The 20964-nt window shown below is 41.7% G+C and overlaps 2 protein-coding genes across 8 annotated transcripts in view; one reads left to right on the forward strand and one right to left on the reverse strand.

Annotated features, from left to right (window-relative positions):
• Positions 1-29: 29 nt before the first annotated feature.
• Positions 30-16304, forward strand: LOC133498495 (nucleobindin-2-like). 2 transcript variants are annotated; one of them, XM_061815430.1, is made up of 13 exons: positions 30-182; positions 510-650; positions 2645-2752; positions 2825-2957; positions 6637-6740; positions 7628-7813; positions 10083-10173; positions 10315-10373; positions 10442-10534; positions 10819-10908; positions 10980-11150; positions 14815-14875; positions 14954-16304. In XM_061815430.1, exons 2-13 carry the CDS (start codon positions 510-512, stop codon positions 15145-15147), a joined length of 1431 nt encoding a protein of 476 aa, XP_061671414.1. In that variant the 5' UTR covers positions 30-182; the 3' UTR covers positions 15148-16304. The 2 variants fall into 2 exon arrangements, with proteins under 2 accessions (XP_061671414.1, XP_061671415.1); XM_061815431.1 differs by lacking the exon at positions 30-182 and adding an exon at positions 189-357.
• Positions 16305-16388: 84 nt separating this feature from the next.
• The window catches only part of LOC133498494 (caprin-1-like), a 41180-nt gene continuing 36604 nt past the window's right edge, over positions 16389-20964 (reverse strand). For all 6 annotated transcript variants that reach the window (XM_061815429.1, XM_061815428.1, XM_061815424.1 and 3 more), the window contains 2 exons: positions 17044-17153; positions 16389-16907 (listed from right to left, as the gene is read on the reverse strand). In XM_061815429.1, coding sequence (XP_061671413.1) covers positions 16821-16907; positions 17044-17153 — 197 coding nt within the window. In that variant the 3' untranslated portion in view covers positions 16389-16820. The remainder of the gene's footprint in view (positions 16908-17043; positions 17154-20964) is intronic.

Genomic DNA, 20964 nt, shown 5'->3' on the forward strand with positions numbered 1-20964 from the left:
TCTTCGCTGCAACCGACCTGCTGTTGGCTTTGACAGACGTGCAAAGCGACCAATGAGAAAGAACGCTCGGTCTCAAGCAGCCCACGGGCTTACTAACTTGCTAACTTGCTATTTCCCTTCAGAACTGATAGAGGTGGCGGGAGAGATTTATTCGGCAAACTCTTTTTGACAGTCAGAGTAACGTAAGTATTCAAAATAGACACATTTAGCACGCGTTTCTTATTGATGCTACGCCAGAACTTTACTGAAGACACCAACATGCTCAGAGTACAATAATAATTGTAATTGCTCGGGGGCTAAATCTGTCAGTACCACCTGCGCCAAAGCTAACGTCAACGGTCCCTCTTTGGCGAAACGGTAAACAAGCTTTGACAAAGTTTAAAAAACAAAACAAAACATTAAGCCATAATAATAATATATCGTTGTGTGCAGCCGACTTAGAATAAAACATCCTCAAGGTTTCATTGTAGTTGTGATGAAGTCAATTTACTTGTCTCTTTTATGGCAAGATGTGGTGGAGTCGTGTGCTGCTAATCAGCTGGGTTGTGGTGCTGGTCCAGCTGCTCAGTTTGGAAGCAGTTCCCATCAGCAAGGACAGGACCAAAATTAACACCCCAGAGGTCCGAATTGAAGATGCTCCTGCTAGTGCAGTAAGTATTCACCTACCTTTGTGTCATTCCGGTTCGTTATCTTTATTATGTAATGCAGTTTGTCTTTTTTTTTTCTTAAACCTATTGAATGTGAAATCAGAAATCTTGAAAAATATCCATCCATCCATTTTCTTTGCCACTTATCCTCACGTGGGTCGCAGGGAGTGCTGGAGTCTATCCCAGCTGTCAACGAGCAGGAGGTGGGGGACACCCTGAAGTGGTTGCCAACCAATTGACCCCTCCGTACAGGGCACTTAACCACGCCTCCTGAAGTTACGTCACCCCACGCGTGCTAACCTCAGACAAACAATTAGCAAAAATGGCGGCGCAGGAAGAAAAGACTAGAGCGAAATTGTCCGATTTACCAGCTGATTTCTCACTCGCATTCTTAGCGAATAGTGACATATCATTGAAAAGCAGACAGCAGGGCTTCAAGTATTTCAGCGAGGGGTATTTCAATGGTATTTACATGCATATCGACGGAGAAACCGTTGATATTAGCGCGAGATCTTTCCGGAGTCAGAGGAAGACCGAGAAGCCACATAATATATTATAACCCAAAGACGAATTCGTCATTGACAGCTTCCTATTTTCGTGTTACCTATAACACTTGTGTGCAGAATCTGTATGTGTATCTGTATAGCCGTTTGTGAACCGCCGTATGAAGGAAAAGAAGAAGGCGAGGCTTGATTTACGAGTTGTTTCTCTCATTTTCTTTGCGTAACGTCATGCGCTCCACTCAATAATTATTCTTGAATTAGTTCCGAACCTATGTAAATCCCGACCGAGTACGACAATCACTACTTTATAGTGTCCTAAAACATCCTTCCTTCAGTCTTGGTGTCTCGGTGCACGTTGAAGGCTTTTAGGACTCGGTAGTCCGGTTTAGCTTAGCTCGGTAGCCGCCGAACAGAGACACGTTTGTGCAGTCAGATCATCGCAAAATATCGCTCAACAAAGATCAAGTGTGTCAATCATTCACACGTAGCTATGTTATGTAAGCGAAGAACTGCTAATTCAATTTATATGAGACATGTATTGAAAATCAAATATAGGGCATACCTTCCTGCAAACATATCTGTTCCGGTTGATGGATTCAGTTGATCATGCGGTCTTCCTCAAAGTTTTATCCATCAAAGACATTTTTCATACTCGGTCTTCTGTTCCGGTTGATTTTAGATGGATTCAGTTGATGATGCGGTCTTACAAAAAGTTTGATCCATCAAAGACATTTTTCGTACTGGGTCTTCGGTTTTGGAAAGGGTACGAATTGAACTCCACCAACTAGCCTTTAAGGATACCTGTCCTCACTATTACAAAGTTCGTGACTACACCTCTTAACCATATCTATTGTTAAAGAACCCAAATACGTGATAAAACGCTAACAAAAGCTATAATGGACCATGCAACGTTGTCTGAGGGAACGGCGGATGCCAAAAAGGGGCGTGGTTTATGCAGATATCTGGCCTCTGATTGGTCAGCGACGCGGATGACGCAATTTCTACACAGGGGTCAATTGCAGGGCACATAGTGACAAACAGCTGTACTCACAATCACACTTGGGGGCAATTTTGAGTGTCCAATTAATCTTGCATGATTTTGGGATGTGGAAAGAAACGTGTGTAGAGTTTGCTTGTTGTCCCTGTGCCCGCGTGAGTTTTCTCCGGGCACTCCGGTTTCCTCCCACATCCCAAAAACATGCAACATTAATTGGAAACTCTAAATTCCTCCGAGGTGTGATTGTGACTGCGACTGTTGTCGGTCTCTGTGTGCCCTGCGATTGGCAAGCAACCAGTTCAGGGTGTACCTTGCCTTCTGCCCCATGACAGGTGGGATTGACTCCAGCACTCCTTTGACCCTCGTGCGGATTAGCGGCTCAGAAAGTGGATGGATGGATGTATACTAACCACTGTATTGTGTTGTTATTCTTTTACTCACACATCATTGTTTGTTTGTTTTTTGTTTTTTACATTTGATTGTCTCTTCTGCCTCAGGACACCGGCCTCCACTATGACCGGTACCTGAGGGAAGTAATTGATTTTCTGGAAAAAGATGAACATTTCAGAGAAAAACTCCATAATACAGACATGGAAGATATCAAGGTAAAGTAAAAATATTTTTTGGCATAACACTTCTGTTGAATAATGCTTAACTTTGTTTTATGTACATGACAGCAAGGCAAACTTGCCAAAGAACTGGACTTTGTCAGCCACAATGTCAGAACCAAACTGGATGAGTTGAAGAGGCAGGAAGTAAATCGACTCAGGACACTGATTAAGGCTCGCCATGACCTTGAAGGTGGCAATGGTAAGTGGGGAAAAAAACCTTCATTAACACCCCACCCCCACCCCCAATGTACACACAGCACTTCACATTCACGGGATAAAAACTCAATTGATGAATTTTTTGCAGATGTATGAAAGAACAAACAAAAAAATGTCACACAACCAAAGGTTTTCAGACCATTTGATCAATATCTAGTCAAATCAGCCTTTTGAGCTAATACAGCCATGAGGCTTTTTGGCAATGATGCAATGTTTTTCACACCTTTATTTGGGGATGCTCTGCCATTGTTCCTTGGGAAATCCTGTCCAGTTTTCTCAGGTTGGATGGTGACCGTTGGTGGACAGCCATTTTCAGGTTTCTCCAGGGATGCTCAATTGACTTTAAGTCAGGGCCCTGATTGGGCCATTTAGTAGCAGTTAGAGTGGTTCTTAAGCCTCTCCTTCATTGTTTTAGCTGTCTGTGTGTGTAGGGTCATTGCTGCCTTGTTGGAAGGTAAACGTTTGGCCCAGTCTGAGTGGAGAAGGTTTTCATCTAGGATATCCCTCTACTTGGCCGCATTCATTTTTCCTTAGATTGCAACCAGTCGTCGTACTTTCCCTGTAGCTGAAAAACACCCCAGAGCATGATGCTTCCACCACCATGCTTCAGTGTTGGGACTGTACTGGACACATGGTTCGCACGCGGCCCTAAAAGTCCCTAAAAAACCCTAAATTTTCGAAAGTGCATTTAGGGGCTCCTAAAAGTCCTGAAAAATCCGCGAAAACTGGTTAAGCCCCTAAAAGGACCTTAAATTTAAAAAAAAAAAATCAAAGGGAGGACCTCTACTCCCAAAATTCTCCCTAAAAAAAAAAAATAGCGATCCATCTGGCGTCCAAAACAGCCGGAAAGAGTCAACGGAAGTCAACGTGTTGACAACTAGTCGCCATCTTGTCGATATTCCATTGTTTGTTTCCGTGAGTAGGCATTTCACTTCGTCTTCGTTACAACATAGCGTAGTTCTTTCATTGATCCAACTTGTATCGTGGGGAAGTGCATTTTTCAATATGCTTGGGTTGAAAGTAAGGAGTTTGGGAGTTGGGTTCCTCGAGATCCAAAAGATCGCCACATGTTTTACTGCCATCTGTGCAACCAGAGTTACCAGCTTGAAAAGATGGGCGTCAAAGCGCTGGCGTTGCACCGGAAAAACAGGAGACGCGCTGATTTGGCGAAGACTCTCTCATCTGCCGTTGGTATGAATCTGTTTCTAAAATATCAAGATAGTGAAGCATCAACTTCAGGCAGTGGTTCTGCCAGTGCATGCGCACCTACAGTTGTCCAGTCATCGACTTCAACCAACCAGAAGTCAGGCTTTATGAACGTAGTTCAATACTCAAAGACGGACTCGTGGACTTTAAAAGTGATCTGCAGCCATTACAGTTACAAATCTTGTGAAAATAATTCAAAAGTGTTTGCAGTCATGTTCCCAGACACTGACATTGCTAAAAACTACCACTGTGGGGAAAGGAAGACTTCGTACCTGGCTACATTTGGCTTCGCTGCCCACTTTTCATATCTACTGCCTCAAAGCCAAAAAAGACAGATTTGAGACTGACACATCTACGCCTATTGAGAAGGCTGACAGGCTGTGTGAGGAGGCAGAAGAAAAGAGGAATCTGAGGTTCATCACCGAGGCCAATGCACTCAGAGGCAGAGCAAAGGACAAGAGAGCCACTTTGGCACCTCTTCAGCAACAAATAGAGGAGGCACTGGGTAGGCTCAAGGAGCTAGACTCATAGGGGTGCTGAGACAGACATCAGTAGAAGACATTTGTGTATATAGTTGCAATTGTAGTTAGAATCTGTTTTTCTGTAGACTGTTATGTGAAGACGTTGACAATGGTCATATCAATGAGAACTACCACAAGGGTCGACAGGTGATCACTGTCACAGGTACTGAGGTAGTGGAACATTTGATGAACCAAGAACAGTTGATGCCACCATTGGGTGAGTCTTTTTTCCTTACTCTTGATTTCCCATGATGGCCCTAAATTTTTCATGTCAGCCCCTAAGAATGCCCCTAAAAAGCCCTTAAATTTTTTTGATCAGACTGAGTATGAATCCTGTGGACAGGTGATCCGTGCCTGACCCCTGTTCTGTCTCTGAGCTCTTCAGGCAGTTCCTTTGAGCTCATGATTCTCATTTGCACTTATGTATTGACCTACTGTATATAGACAGGGATGTGGCTTTCCTCATCAAGTCCAACCAGTATGACCAAATGCAGCTGGACTCAAATGAAAACTGTAGAACCATCTCAGGGATGATCAGAAGAAAGGGACAGCACCCGAGTTAAATATATGTGTCACAGCAACGGTATGAATACTTATGGCTGTGTGATATTTCAAATGTTCTTTTTTATTTAAGTTGCAAAATTATCAACAATTCAGTTTTTTTCTGTCAAAATTGGGTGCTGTGCATACATTAATGAGAAAAAAAATGCACTTAAATGATTTTAGCAAATGACTGCAACCTAACAGAGTGAAAAATTTAAGGGAGTCATAATATTTTTTGTACCCATTGTGTTTGTGTGCGTGAATCAACTTTTAATCGATAAAAAGAACCAACAAAAAGTTGGTCACAAGTAAAATAATCTAGATTTACCAAATAAAAATAACCGGTGAAAAAAACAAGAAAACATCTGTCTGATTTCATTTCAGACAGACAGGTGGGAAAATCTGCAATTCTAGCTGAGTGTGCTTTGGCCTCTTTGGGGTAATGTGGTGCAATACATGCACGGAACTACAATATGGTTTACAGTAAAAAAGAACATCGTGATAAACCTTTAATATAACTCATTTTATCAGGAAGGACTTTGTAACGGTCCGTTGTGGTAAAGAGGGAGCGAAGTCGAAAGGCGAAGCTCTCAATTTACCAGTCAATCTACATTCCTACTCTCACCATTGGGCATGAGCTGTGGGTCGTGACCGAAAGAACAAGATCCCGGATACGAGCGGCCGAAATGAGTTTTCTCCGCGGGGTGTCCCGGCTCTCCCTTAGAGATAGGGTGAGGAGCTCGGTCATCCAAGAGGGGCAGTGTCGAGCCGCTGCTCCTCCGCATTGAGAGGAGCCAGATGAGGTGGCTGGGGCATGTGATTCGAATGCCTCCCGAACGCCTCTCTGGTGAGGTGTTCTGGGCATGCCCCACCGAAGAGAGACCCCGAGGTCGACCCAGGACACGCTGGAGTGACTATGTCTCTCGGCTGGCTTGGAAACTCCTCGGGATCACTCCACAGCACAAACAGATGAGACACACAGAGCTGGAAGAAGTGGCTGGGGAAAGGGAAGTCTGGGTATCCCTGCTGAATCTACTTCCTCCGTGACCTGACCCGGAAAAGCAGTAGATAATGGGTGGGTGGATGGATGGATGGATGGATGGATATTTCTCAGTATGTTACCTGTCTGTATGTGTTACTCTGGAGTTTGAGTACAAATATTTGTTATATGAAAGTAAATCGTACCTGTGATTGAATGCTATTTCTAGCTAACCTGTAATTGGGGTTGTTCAACTTATTGTTGTTTTTTGACATTTTAAATACTGCAATCTTATTTTTTTCCCCCTGATCTCGGTCAGCAGAAAATTACGGAATCACATGTTTAGATTGGGATATCCCTGATACAGTATTTATGTAAAAGACACTAACTGTTTACATGTGTCACCTCAATAGATATTGCAGTGGACCACCAGGCTCTCCTGAAACAGTTTGAATACTTGAACCATATGAACCCGCATACATTTGAAGTGGATGACCTCGATCGCCTCATCAAATCGGTAAATCCAAAGGCCACCAAAAATGTTTGCACATTCGCTGCTTAATTTCCTAGATACTGCTTCATGTCTGATTTGTAACCACACCTTTAGAATTAGCAGGAGGAAAAAAAGAGAGCACAATGTATTTATTATAGTGGTGGTGGGGGGGGGGTGATGCCCCAATGTAGTTGTGAAATGCCACTCACCATTAAAATAACTGGAGGGAATATCTGTACACCTCAATATTTGTAAACAGACGACAACATTGACAGAAGTCAGCTCAACGAAAGGACATAAGTCAATCTGCAATGATTAATTGATTCATCAACAAATAATCGATCAAATTTGTTAACCTTTTTGATCAATGATTTAATTGTTTAGAAACTGTAACAGAGACTTCGAATAGCCCAAATATTTGGAACTTCAGCCTCTCAATATTAAATATTAGTAATTATATTTAATATGTGAGGCTTACAGGCAAGCTACCCTGAGAACGCCCGATCTCATCAGATCTTGGAAGCGAAGCCGATTTAGCCCTGGTTAGTACTTGATGGGAGACCGCCTGGGAATACGAGGTGCTATAAGGGTGTTTTTAATTGAAGAGATGGAAATTTAATCTCCCCCCCCATCAGATTCATCAATTGATCAAAAAAAAATCAACCAATTAATTATTAAAATAATTTTTAGTTGGAGCCCTAATGACGCTTACATTTTTTTTTTTTTTTTTTTTGCACTGGTACTAGTGTCTCCGTAAGTTATCCGGGTTCAACCAAAATATTATAGACAACTAAAATCTGAGAAAGATGTATGTATGCATGTATTAAGTCAGTGTACAAAGTCAAATTGTTGTCTTCATTTGACCAGGAAACATTTTATTGAAGTGCAAACCATGTTTTTCCTGTATCAAGGCAACAAATGATCTGGAGAACTTCGACAAAGAGAGACACGAGGAATTCAAGCGTTACGAAATGATGAAGGAGCACGATAGGCGGGAACACTTGAAGACACTGGATGAAGATGAGCGAAAGCGGGAGGAGCAGCACTATGAGCAGATGAGGAAAAAACACGCTGACCACCCCAAAGTCAACCACCCGGTAAGTCTGACTCAGCTTGTACGGACACTCACTTGTCAGGTTTGGTTTGATTGTAATACAACAGTTACAACCTCTGGTGCGATTACTTACCTAAATTATTATTATTATTATTATTATTACTATAATTATAGTCATTAAAGGATGTTTTAATTTTAGGATGAACTTAATCGGCATTATATCTTTTAAGGTGAATTTGAGTGAATACCTGTGTAGGGGCTGAGCTTCAATGGCCACAATAGACCTCCATCTCTGTCACAACCCACTGACACATTACAACACTAAGCTCAGCAGCCGCTTCACATTTGAAGCTTCGCAATGACTGGGTGCTGTTGATCAGTTGTTGGTGTCAGCTTGACCTCATGATGTCGAAGTGGGAACCATTTTTTTTCCTCATTGATGTACAAAAAGCACCCAATATTGACAGAAAAATACAGAACCGATGACGTTTTTGCAGATTTATCAAAAAAGAAAAACTTACAATATCACACAGCTAAATGTATTCAACCCGTAACTCAGTATTTATTAGAAGCACCCTTTTGAGATAATACAGGCATTGAGTCTTTTTGGAAGTGACGCAACATGTTTTTGACACTTGGATTTGGGAAACACCTGCGATTCTTCATTGCAGATCCTCTTCAGTTCTGTCAAGTTGGATGGTGAATGTTGGTGGGCAGCCATTTTCAGGTCTCTCCAGAGATGCTCAATTAGGTTTTTAAGTTACGGCTCTGGTTGGGCTCTTCAAGGACAGTAACAGATTTGTTCTTTTCTCCTTCGGTATTTTAGCTGTGTGCTTTGGGTCATTGTCTTTTTTGAAGGTCAACCTTTGGCCCAGTCCGAAGTTCGGATAATTCTGGAGTTTTCCTATAGGATATCCCTTTACATGGCTGTTTTCATGTTTACTTCGATTGCAACTGACCCTCCTGTCCCTGCACCTGAAAAACACCCCGACAGCATGATGCTGCCACGACCATGCTTCACTGTTGGGATGGTATTGGCCAGGTGATGACCAAATCCTGTTTTTCTCCACACATGCCGCTTAGAATTAAGGCCAAGAAGTTCTATTTTGGTCTCATCAGACCAGAGAATCTTATTTCTCACAATCTTGGAGTTCTTCAGATGTTTTTTTTTTTTGTTTAGCAACTCCATGCGGGCTTTCATGTCCTGCATTAAGGAGAGGCTTCCATCAGGCTACTCGGCCATTTCGTTTTTTATTTTAATAAATCTACAAAAGTTTCAATACCTTGTTTTTTTTCTGTCAATTTTGGCTACTCTCATAAGGAAAAAAATAACTTAAATGATTTAGCTAATGGCTACAATATAACAGAGTGAAAATTTTAAGGGGGTCTGAATATTTTCTGTAGCCACTCGGTTTTTGCATTTTTTTTATTGGGTATATTCTTATTACATTTTCTTCCACTCTTTTGAAACATGTGAAAGCTCATGAACATTTACAGGCTTCTTTTCTTCAATGGTAGACTTCAGATCTCCCCAAAGATTTTAAAGTAGATTGAGATCAGGACTCACTGCTGGGCGTTATGAAGCAGCCAATTTTTGTTCCCTTTTCAACAATTTCTGTCCTATTGGATCCATGCTTTGGGTCTTGGTCTTGCTGGAGGATCCATTATCTACCGATGGGCTTGAAACCAAGTGTTTTTATGCTGGGTAAGTGATTTTGCTTTAAAATCTCTTTATGATTTTCAGATTGACACCCCTGAAACAGTCATGGCCTGTAATACCAGATATAGCAAGGCAGCCCCACAGCTTTATGGGTCCTTCACCATGCTTGACTCTTGACAATGTGTTCTTTTCCTTAAAGGTGTCATTGCGCCATCTGTTAACATACTTTTTGTGTGCATTGCTATTGAAAGCCCTCTCTGTTTCATCTGTCCATCGAATGTTATCGATTGCTCTTTTGTATCAAAAACATGTCCACAGAAAAAAGTTTTTTTCTTGATTAATTTTTATTCGTACTAAAACTGAATTGGTGCCAATAATGGTGAGCGCTAAAGTATATTACAAATCATGGTTCAAATATCTGTTGTGCATTTTCACATTCAACTCCTTGTTAGAGAATAGCAAGTTCTGTAAAAACAGCTGAAACCTTAAACAGGTGGACATTCACAAGTTTAAAAGAAAGTTGAATTAAGTTCACCTGTGACGGTTATTAAAGTGCATTTTAGGTTCATCGTGAAAATGCTTGGAAAAACAGATCATTTTCAGAAATTCCACATAAATTTAAAAATGTTGAAATGAGGAATTGTTTTTGCAGGGTAGCCAGAATCAGCTCAAGGAAGTGTGGGAAGATACTGATGGCTTAGACCCGGAGGATTTTGATCCAAAAACGTTTTTCAATTTGCACGGTAAGTTATTGTTTTGTTGTTTTTTTTTGTGCGTGTGTGTGTGGGGGGGGGGTTCCCCTTTGCGAGACCGTCTCATCCATAAATCCAGCTCACACCGATGTGCTTTTGGCACTTTTCTTTACTACACTCTGCCTGTTGCAGACACCAACGGAGATGGATTCTTTGATGAGCAGGAACTGGAGTCACTCTTCACCAAGGAGGTTAGAGGTCATTCATTTATTATTACACGGTTTTGCTGAAATGGTCCTTGACCAGTATGATATTTCAGCTGGAAAAGCTCTACGATCCCACCAACGAGGAGGACGATATGGTAGAAATGGAGGAGGAGAGGTTGCGCATGAGGGAGCATGTCATGAATGAGGTAACTCACAGGTGCTTAAATACAATCAATACACTCACACACTGAATTTCACCATTAAGAAGATAATCATCCTCAGTTTTGATTGATACTATCATATATTCCTTTGATTATGTTGTTCTTGAGGTTGGTTGTTTAGTTGTTTTCGTGAAGCTGAATAAAGGAACCCAAATATTAGACCTTTCACTATGATAGAAGTGCAGTTGTATGTGGCTGGTCCTCATGTGTTCAAATAACATGTAAAACTTCATGTACCCTTTTTTATTGACACTAAACTTAACCTGCAGGTGGATTCAAACAAAGACAGGCTAGTCTCTCTAGATGAGTTCATGACCGCAACAAATAAAAGAGAATTCTTGGAGCCAGATAGTTGGGAGGTAAGGCAAAATACACATTCTCAACATTACAACAAGTGAAAGGCTTGTAAAATGATGCGTTGTTCCATCAGACGTTGGAGCAGAACCAGGCCTACACAGATGAGGAGATGAGGGAGTTTGAGGAGCACCTTGCCCGGCAAGAGCAGGAACTTCACCAGAAATCTGCTGACCTTCAGAAACAGAGAGACGAGCTGGAGAGGCAGCAGGAGCAGCTGAATGCACAGAAAGTGGAGTTGCAACAGGTGAGGCCACCAGCAGTAAGTTTGCGTTTAGAAGTTTCTTTCATATTCAAATATTTTTTTATGTAGAACTGTGAAAAATAGTCTTCTGAAAAGATTTCCCATGTTAAATTAATCTATGTAAAATGAGTTTTGGAATTGAACTACTGTAATGACCTTTTCTAGAAGATTTAAATTTTGTTCATGTGGACAGGCCTAAGACATGGCTCTGGTTTAAATGAATTTCAAAGCTTTTCAGGTCATTAAAAAAAATCTAGAGAACATATTTTCCGACAATTGTGCAAATGTATTGAAAATGTAAACATCCATCCATTTTCTGCACTGCTTATCCTCACGAGGGTCAGGGCTATGCTAGAATTTATCCCCGCTATCTTCGGGCAGCAGGCGGGGTACGCCCTGAAGTAGTTGCCAGCCAATCGCAGAGCACATTCTTGTCACAGCCTCGTGTCTTCTTGGGTATGTCTCTGGGAGCTTGGCACACCTGTTTTGTGGGATTTCTCCCATTTTCTCTGCAGATCCTCTCAAGGTCATTTACGTTCTTCTGACAGGACAGCTGTTCGATTGGAATCTAGTCCGGCTCTGGCTGGATATTAACAAGCTGCTTTATCTTTTGCTCTGTGCTTTGGATCATTGTCGTATTGGAAGGTGAATCAACGCCTTAGTCTTGAGTTCCAGAGTACCCTGGAGAAAGTTCTGTTGAAAAATGTGTATAAAGCTCGTGCACGTGACGTCACCATTCTCATGGCGCCATATTGCTGGTCAAAAAGAGCTGCTCGACAGTGTGGGGGACATTGAACAAGAGCAGAATATTCACATTGCCCGAGACTTGTTGTGCTGTTGGTTGTTACAATAAATGAAACAGATATTCAAAGAGATCATTCTATGGAATACCAGCTGAAAAGATGAGAAAAGATCGATGGATTTCAGCAGTTAAATGTGCCAACCAAATACACACGACTGTGTAGCGATCGCTTCACTTCAGGTAGGAATTATTATTCTCAATCTCATATTCCCAAGAAGTATTTATGATGCCAAATTGGCTCATTTGAGAACAATGCTTTTTAAAAAATAAATAAATAAATAAATAAGACTGAGTCATCTACAACGTACACGAAGCATGTTGCAAGTTAATCTTCGGCAGACCCCCCCCCCAATATGCATTGTTCTCAAATTAGTCCAATGCGTGTTTAAAAAAAAAAAAAATAAACCATAGGTCACACAGAGGTTTACTGAAGTTCGTGTGGCCGCAGCCCGCTTCTGTGTACGGGGGCTGAAGCCTATCCCAGCGGTTTATTTTCTTTTTCTTTTTTTAAATACGCATTGGACTCAATTGAGAACAATGCATATTTAAAAAAAACTTCTGTCACAGAGAAGTTTAGTGGGATTTATTCTTGATGGAGAACAGATCCAACAATGAAGTATTTGTATGCGTCCAGACTTTTATACGCTTTCAAACTCTTCGTGTAAATATCGACGACTTACTCACCAGATATAAGTGTAGATCCAGTTGTCCAAGACAAGCGGAAGCTGCTTAATCGTCAAATTTCTTATCGGCGAAAACATCGACTTCGGCATTAAACATGGGTCCTCTATGCCAAGTGTTTCTCATTTTTCACCACCTTCTAAATGTTTAACGTATCGGACAAAACTCTGGGCGTTGTGTATAAGACATATTTTTGCCCTGTCTCCAACGAATTTAGCATTGAAGAATGCTTTGTTTGACCGACACTTCGGTTAGTGATGCGATTTGAGGATGTAGGTGCATGAGCGCTATACAGTATTTGGCAGCTGTCATCTTAACCTCTACGTGGACTAGTCATCCTGTTCCTGCAGAAGAAAAATAGCGTCACAGCATAATGCTGCTACCACCTTGTTTCACAGTAGGGATGGTGTTAGCCATGTGATGAGCAGTTTCTCTTCTTCCCCAGATATGACGCTTGCGATTCCAGCCTAAAAGTTGTAGTTTTGTTTCTGCAAGTCTGAAAATCGGTAAGGTGCCTTTTGGAAAAGTCCAAGCAGGCTGTCATGTGCCTTCTAGTGAGGAGTGTCATTTCTGTCTGGCCACTGTTCCATAAAGGTATGATGCTCGAACTTCTGGATGGTTCTCTTAGCCTTGCAAGGAAACACTGGAGCTCCTCTGCCTTAGTGTCCATAGGGTTCTTGTTCACCGCTCACGACTAAGGTCCTTCTTCCCAGGTTGCTCAACTTGGTCAGACCTAGGAGAGGTCCTGGTGGTCTCAAACGTTTGTATCGTTCTCCAAATTGGTGCCTTGACACAATCTTATCTTGGAGGTCTGCAGACAGTTCCTAAGATGTCATTGCTTGGTTTCTGCTGTGATATGCACTGCCAACTTTGAGACATTATATGGACAAGTGTATTCAATTGCAAATGATGTTCCATCAACTGGTCACAGGTAGACTGCATTCAAGTTGTAGAAGTATCTTAAGGATGATCAGTGGAAATCAGATGCACTGGAGCTTTAAGTGTTATAGCCAAGAGTGTGAATGTTTAAGTTTGTCATAATATAATGTTTTGTTTAAAATACTCAAAGCAACCTTAGAATAAGTCTGTAATAGCCTCTTCTTCTTCTTTTGGCTTGTCCCGTTAGGGGTTGCCACAGCGTGTCATCTTTTTCCATCTTAGTTTATGTCCTGCCTCTTCCTCTCTAACCCCAACTGCACTCATGCCTTCCCTCACCACATCCAAAATCCTTCTCTTTGGTCTTTCTGTCACCCTTTTGCCTGGCAGCTCCATCCTCAGCACCCTTCCACCAATGTACTCACTCTTTCGCCTCTGAACATGTCCAAACCATCGAAGTCTGCTCTCAAATTTTGTCTCCAAAACATCCAACTTTTGCTGTCCCTCTAATGAGCTCATTTCTAATCCTATCCAACCTGTTCACTCCATGTGAGACCCTCAGCATTTTAATTTTCTCTACCTCCAGTTCTGCTTCCTGTTTCTTCAGTGCCACCGTCTCTAATATGTACATCATGGCCGGGCTCACCACTGATTTATAAACTTTGCCCTTCATCCTAGCAGAGACTCTTCTGTCACATAACACACCAGACATCTTCCGCCAACTGTTCAATCCCGCTTGGACCCGTTTCTTCACTTCCTTACCACACTCACAATTGCTTTGGATTGTTGACCCCACGTATTTGAAGTTGTTCACCCTCGCTATCTCTTCTCCCTGGAGCTTCACTCTTCCTCCTCCGTCCCTCACATTCATGCACAAGTATTCTGTTTTACTTCAGCTAATCTTCATTCCTTTCCAGTGCATGTCTCCATCTTTCTAATTGTTCCTCTGCATGCTCCCTGCTTTCACAGCATATCACAATATCTGCGAACATCATGGTCCAAGGGGATTCCAGTCTAACCTCATCTGTCAGCCTATCCATTACCACTGCAATAAATAAGTCCAATAGCAAAATGTGGAAAACGTGTAGAAGTGAAACTACGTTCTTGTGGGACTGTATTTTATATATTGGTATTAGATCATTTAAAGTGTGCAATTAAAAAAAAATACATTTATGCTGCTTTTATTTCAGGTTTCTGTTCACCATATTTACTTTTTTTTTTTTCAAAATCTCCTTTGTTAGGTTGAAGTGCACATTGGAAATTATTTGCCAGATGTCCTACACGTGCATTGTAATTGTTCTTTTTCAGGCAGTCGATCACATGGAACGACTCAGAGCCGAAAAACTAGAACCCCCTAATGAGGTCCAAGGTAGGCTTTTCTTTATTTTTGCTTTTAATTTATAGGCTCATGTGTGACAATGATTACGCATCCTCATTGCAATTGAAGGAAACGCCATTCCGGAGAACGACGCACTCAACGATCAGCAGCAGCAGGAGGCCCTCGGCCAAGAGCATCAACCTCCAGCTCAAGCTCATCAGGATGCATCTCAGGACCAGAGTCAGCAAGCGGCCCACCAGACTCACCAGGATCTCCCTCCAGGCGACCAAGAAATCTCACAAATTAAGAACACCGTGCCATAGAGAGCCTTCAACAATTGGACATTTGCAACCTTGTCTAATCTAAGCGTGTCTTGGCCTATTCCACCATGATGACTTGACTGGTGCTTTGGAACACACTCAGGATGGAGAAGTACACAAGATGAACAATACCAGTTTTTGGTGCCCAAATTCTGAATTACATTACAGATTTTTAGGAGCATTTTGTCAACATAATGGCAGGACAGAGACATTTCAGGACTAATGCTACATCTCATTTCAAGGCCTGTGGACAGTCACTTTAAATCTGTGGAACACCAGAGTCCCAGTTAGGAACCCTCACCTCTTGTGTTGACTTTGAGTGAAATGTGTATTTTGAATGAGAATCTGCCATTAGAGAGTCTTTTGCCATTAGTTTACCTCTACAGAATCGCTACACTTAATAGCAAGGATGACCTATTACTGGCTTCCTTTACCTGCACCCTTCAGCTATTTGTTAAGCAAATCAAACCAATGATTCTGTGTTGAAATAAATCACTGATCTGCCACAACTGGGGGAAAAAAAGTGATTAGAATTTGTTTTCTTTCACTAGGGCACACAGGACTCTCTTTTGGCATAAGAGCCATTCAAGTTAGTGGTTTCACTAAATTATGGAACATTTGTCAGTTTGTTTACATTTTAATTACGCTCCCTCCCCAGTAATCAATGGTTTTATTTGCTAAGTTTTAACTTAATTATTGCTAAAACTTTGTATTCATCTGCAAAATAGCATTTGTCTTTGAATTAAAATCTTTTGGATGACTGAATTTTAATAAGGGCAAAAAGTCTTTAAAGTTAGGGTCTTTTAGCAATGCAGATCACCCCTGAAAGAGACTTTTGTTTCAACGGGGTTTTATTTGCTGGTTTAAGGTTTTGATTGAATGGCTGAAGTTGCATTCAGCTCCCGTCCATGTGGTATGATGGAGATGAAGAATTTGATAATTTGCACAAATCTCAAGTCAGATGTGATGTCAGTTGTCATGCCTTGCAGTGTCGTGGTTTCTTTGTTCTTTCATTGAGTTTGCAAAACTTAGGTTTTAGGCCCCACAAAATATTTCTGCCATGAGGTTTTCTCTGTGAAAATACTGCATAATAGTTTGCACAATACATACAAGTGGTATTATTGCTTGCTGCTGGATTAAATTGTCAGTGTATGTTGCAATTGTATGCCTCAGTTCAAAATTTTGATTACACTTGCTCCAACGGAAACTTTGCGGATTGAGTTTTACCAGTCACTGGCAGGGGCCTCCCTCGTAATAGAACACAGCTTTATTTATTCAAACAGTCTTGAATGATCACGTCGGCATATAAAGAGGTGATGGTGGTAGGTTAAAAAATAAATTGTCATGGATACAAAATGAGAAAAAGTGACAAACCAGCACATGCCAAAGACAAATATTCAGGGAATCATTTTGACAGTGGCAAGGTATTTTTTGCATTTTGAACAAAAAATAAATTAATGAAACCTTTCAAGTTTACAGGAATACCTATTTGTTTAATATCACAGACTTGCTGACAATTACAAATCAGCATTTTGGATTAAAACATTTAGCGGAAATAGGCAGACAGAATCAGGCTCAATCAGATAAACCGGCAGGGAATTAAAATAAGATTGTTGAGAAATGAAACATTATAAAAGTGATTTTGGGTGAACACATTCAAAACTCCTAAATGGTTACTAGGATCGCATTGGCTGAGCATTACCGCGAGACAATCCTCGAGGTCCTTGGCCAGCTCCCCGTTTGTAACCTTGTTGGTATCCCTCCTGCAACAAAGATAGGATCAACATCAGAAATATGGATCCCCTTCCTTGCATGTACAGTGTTAAAGGTCATGTGTTTTCTCTCACAGTCAGAACTGTTGTTAAACATTTTCATTTCAAAATGATGAGATAATCTTACCCTCTGGTAGGTGTTACTTGAGTAGTCCCGGGCCCCTGTGCTGAATTGGCTTTGACCATAACCACTGCTGGGAGGGTTAGAAAAGGGAGGGCGATAACCTTCATATCCCCCTAATGGAAAAAAAAAAAATAAATAAATAAATTTGGACTGTACTTGAGGCTTTTTGTGTGTGTGCCGTTTGGCTGTTAGATCAAGTAGAATGGAGAATCTGAATGCCTTAATGCTGGAACAGTTTTACTGTCACAATGGAGTTTTTACGCTTCTTTTGGTTTCTTAGTACAGTATTTGAGATTTTTTTGAGAATCAGAGTTGATCAGTCTAAATTTCTGAGGGAGGGAGGGACAGACAAAGTGCTAATTGTAAACAGTAAATTGTAAATTACATGTCTACAACGAGGAAACAGACTGTAGCACTACACCTTGTTAGGGAAGGACAGGATGTTTGTCAACCTGGCTATACAACTGAAGTGTGGTGGGACTGATTGAGTGCCTTACAGAAGTCTTACATTACATATTAGTTATATTACAAGAGTATAACTAGGGTATACACAATAGAATCACATACATGAGTTAAGCCGATTTTATACTCCCACACGCGTTCCGTCACAGGACCAAAAAAAAGTTGCTGCACGGAGAAAGCCGCGGACCTCATCTCATGAATAGGCTGTTTAGTGACATGCTGTGATGACGTACTCGTTTTTCTCTGGGTCCATGTACACCAATGCCACCACCTTGTCGATCAATTTTGCAACATAATTAAAGGTTTACTGATACGTAAAGCATGATTTTTAGTAGGTTTTTAATTTAAAAAAAAAAAAAAGGCAGCCTTAATGTTTTCCCCACACGTCATGATGTTGTCGTATATGGATTTTTGCATCTCCCGCTATGAAAATCTTCGAGGTATTTGTGTTGGAGAAGAACCACGAAGTGGTGTTTTTTGCAAAAGGGGGGTCAAGTGTTTATATTAGCAGACAGTCACATTTGAAAAATGTACGAGTATGGCTAGTCATGCTCACAGATAAAAAGTTACGGGTGTGGTCCACCTGTCATGCATGCTGATAAAGTTGCGGGTGCGATTAAGGATGGAATCTCAAAACCTTAAAATAACTTACTGGATTACTATAACATAACAGTAAATTAAAAATAAAATGAGTACATAACTAAGATAGAAACCAAAAATGTAAAACTCAGAAATGTTAATTTCCAATTTCAACTGATATTAGTAGAACATGATATAAAACGGTATTTAAATTTTTTAATCAATAAAAATTCTTGATCTGACAAATTTAATCTGAGGAAAAGTTAAATGAACTGGCCTGTCAAGGAATAAACACGAACGATCTATAAGCGCAATGTTTTGAAAATGCTGAAAGTTTAGTTCAACATAATCGCATTTGTGGCAACAAACTAGCGATACAGTGTAACAAACGTTCCTGTCGGCAATCGTGATGTGTATTGTTATAATGTAGCATAATTTACGGCGGTATTTATTGTCAATCCATTGATGAAAGCTAGCAGTAGATCTTTATCATCCTAAAGCATGTAGAGAGGAAAGGTTTTCAACTTCAAGGTAACGCGGTACCACGGGGAAAAAATGACCGTTCGCATTGGTATATCTGGACAGACTAGTCTAACTTTAGAACTTAGATCAAGTCAAAGTAAATCACAATCTCGTACTTACTTTCCGTTCACACGTTCAATAACAAGCTGTGGTTTTCAGCCAGACTTGAGCAACTCTGCCACGCTAAGGAGAATGCATATCGCAGTGGGGACAGGGACCTCTACAAGTGCACTAGAAATCAGCTGACTCAAGAAATTGACATTGCAAAGAGAAACTATGTAGTTAAACTGGCAAAACATCTCGGCGCTAATGACTCCAAATCAGTTTGGCACAGTCTACAATCACTTACTAACTACAAGCGACATTCACCCCTCAAGAAAACGAGAGCGGGCTAGCCAACGACCTAAATAGCTTTTACTGCAGATTCGAAATAGACACTTCCACACTACACACCCACCAAGCTGCACCACAAGCCATACTACCTTCCATTCCATCGTTTAGCATCCATGAAGGGGACGTTAGACAGATCTTCAAACAACAAAGATCAACAAAGCACTGGGCACAGACGTTGTGTCCACATCCTGCCTCAAAGTCAGCGCAGACAAACTTGCTCCTGTCTATGCAAAAATCTTCAACAGGTCTCTAGAACTGTGTGAAGTACCACCCTGCTTCAAACGCGCCACCATTATACCGGCCCACAAAAAAAGCAGCATTCTACATCTTAATGACTACAGGCCTGTTGCCTTGACATCTGTGGTCATGAAGTCCTTTGAATGCCTTGTGCTGGACCACCTCAAGAGCGTCAGGGGTCCCCAACTGGACCCACTGCAGTTTGCCTATCGAGCTAACAGGTCTGCGGATGATGCCATCATCATGGGTCTGCACTTCATCCTTGAACATCTTGACAAGAAGGGTACCTATGCTAGGATCCTGTTCGTGGACTTCAGCTCTGTATTCAAGACCATCATCCTTGAACTCCTTTCCTCCAAACTTCTCTAGCTTGGCGTCTCACCTGCCATCTCCCAGTGGATCTACAACTTCCTGACAGGCAGGACACAGCAAGTGAGGCTGGGGGTCACCACCTCATCCATGCGCACTACCAGCACCGAGGCACCCCATCGTTGTGTCCTCCCCCTCTGCTCGTCTCACTCTACACAAACGACTGCACCTCATGGCATCAGATTGTCAAACTCCTGAAGTTCGCAGATGAAAGAAAGTGGCGAGACTGGAGCTTTAGTGTTGTCAACTCAACCTAGCGTTGAACACTCTAAAGACTGTGGAGATGATTGTGGACTTCAGGAGACATCCTTCATCACAGCTGTCCCTGACGCTGTTCAACTGTTGTGTCAACCGTCGAGACCTTCAAGTTCTTGGGAATTACAGTCTCAGAGGACCTGAAACGGGGGGCAAACATCAAGTCCATCCTCAAAAAAGCCCAGCAAAGGATGTACTTCTTGCGGCTTCTGAGGAAGCACGGCCTGTCACAAGAGATGCTGAGACAGTTCTACAGAGCGGTCATCCAATCAGTACTGTGTATCTCCATCTCAATCTGGTTTGGGCCCCCCACAAAAAAGGACAAAATCAGACTGCTACGGATAAACAAAACCGCTGAATTGTCGGCACCACGCTACCAACTATCGAGGACTTGCACGCAATGCGAACTAGGTCCACAGCAGGTAGGATTCTTTGAGCCTCCACATCCTGGCCACCAGCTCTTCCAGCTCCTTCTGTTGGGAAAGCACTACAGATCAATGAAAGTCAGAAGTAGCAGGCATTTGAACAACTTTTTCCCCTCTGGCAATTAAGTCATTAAAATTCTTGATCAGCAAACCTACTATTTTTCTGTCTTGTGCCATGTTAGGACACTCACTCACATCCTAGTGGTCCAATCAGTATTAATTTATATGTGTGTGTGTCTATATATATATATATATATAAACATATATGCCCGGTCCCAAGAGCGGATAAATGCAGAGGGTTGCGTCAGGAATGGCATCCGGCGTAAAAACTGTGCCAAACAAATATGAGCGTTCATCTAAAGAACCCCATACCGGATCGGCCGTGGCCCGGGTTAATGCCCGCCCCCGGCACTGCTAACCTGCAGGGCGTCGGTGGAAATTCAGCTACTGTGAGTCAAAGACAAAGAAGAGGAGGAAACCGGATCCATCGTCAGAAGAGAGGAATGCACAGAGCCTACAAGTGAGTGTAGGGACTTTGAATGTTGGGACTATGACAGGAAAAGCTCAGGAGTTGTTTGGCATAATGATTAGGAAAAAGGTTGATATACTGTGCATCCAAGAGAGCAAGTGGAAAGGTAGTAAGGCTAGAAGTTTAGGAGCAGGGTTTAAATTATTCAACCAC

Source organism: Syngnathoides biaculeatus, chromosome 3 (assembly GCF_019802595.1).
Source record: "Syngnathoides biaculeatus isolate LvHL_M chromosome 3, ASM1980259v1, whole genome shotgun sequence".
NCBI lineage: Eukaryota > Metazoa > Chordata > Actinopteri > Syngnathiformes > Syngnathidae > Syngnathoides > Syngnathoides biaculeatus.

Excerpts from the sequence above, each read along its gene's own strand:
- LOC133498495 (XM_061815430.1), top strand. The coding sequence starts at position 510 with ATGTGGTGGAGTCGTGTGCTGCTAATCAGCTGGGTTGTGGTGCTGGTC. Across the intron at positions 2,958-6,636 it reads TGACCTTGAAGGTGGCAATG|ATATTGCAGTGGACCACCAG; the intron begins GTAAGTGGGGAA and ends TCACCTCAATAG. Across the intron at positions 10,909-10,979 it reads TGGAGCCAGATAGTTGGGAG|ACGTTGGAGCAGAACCAGGC; the intron begins GTAAGGCAAAAT and ends TTGTTCCATCAG.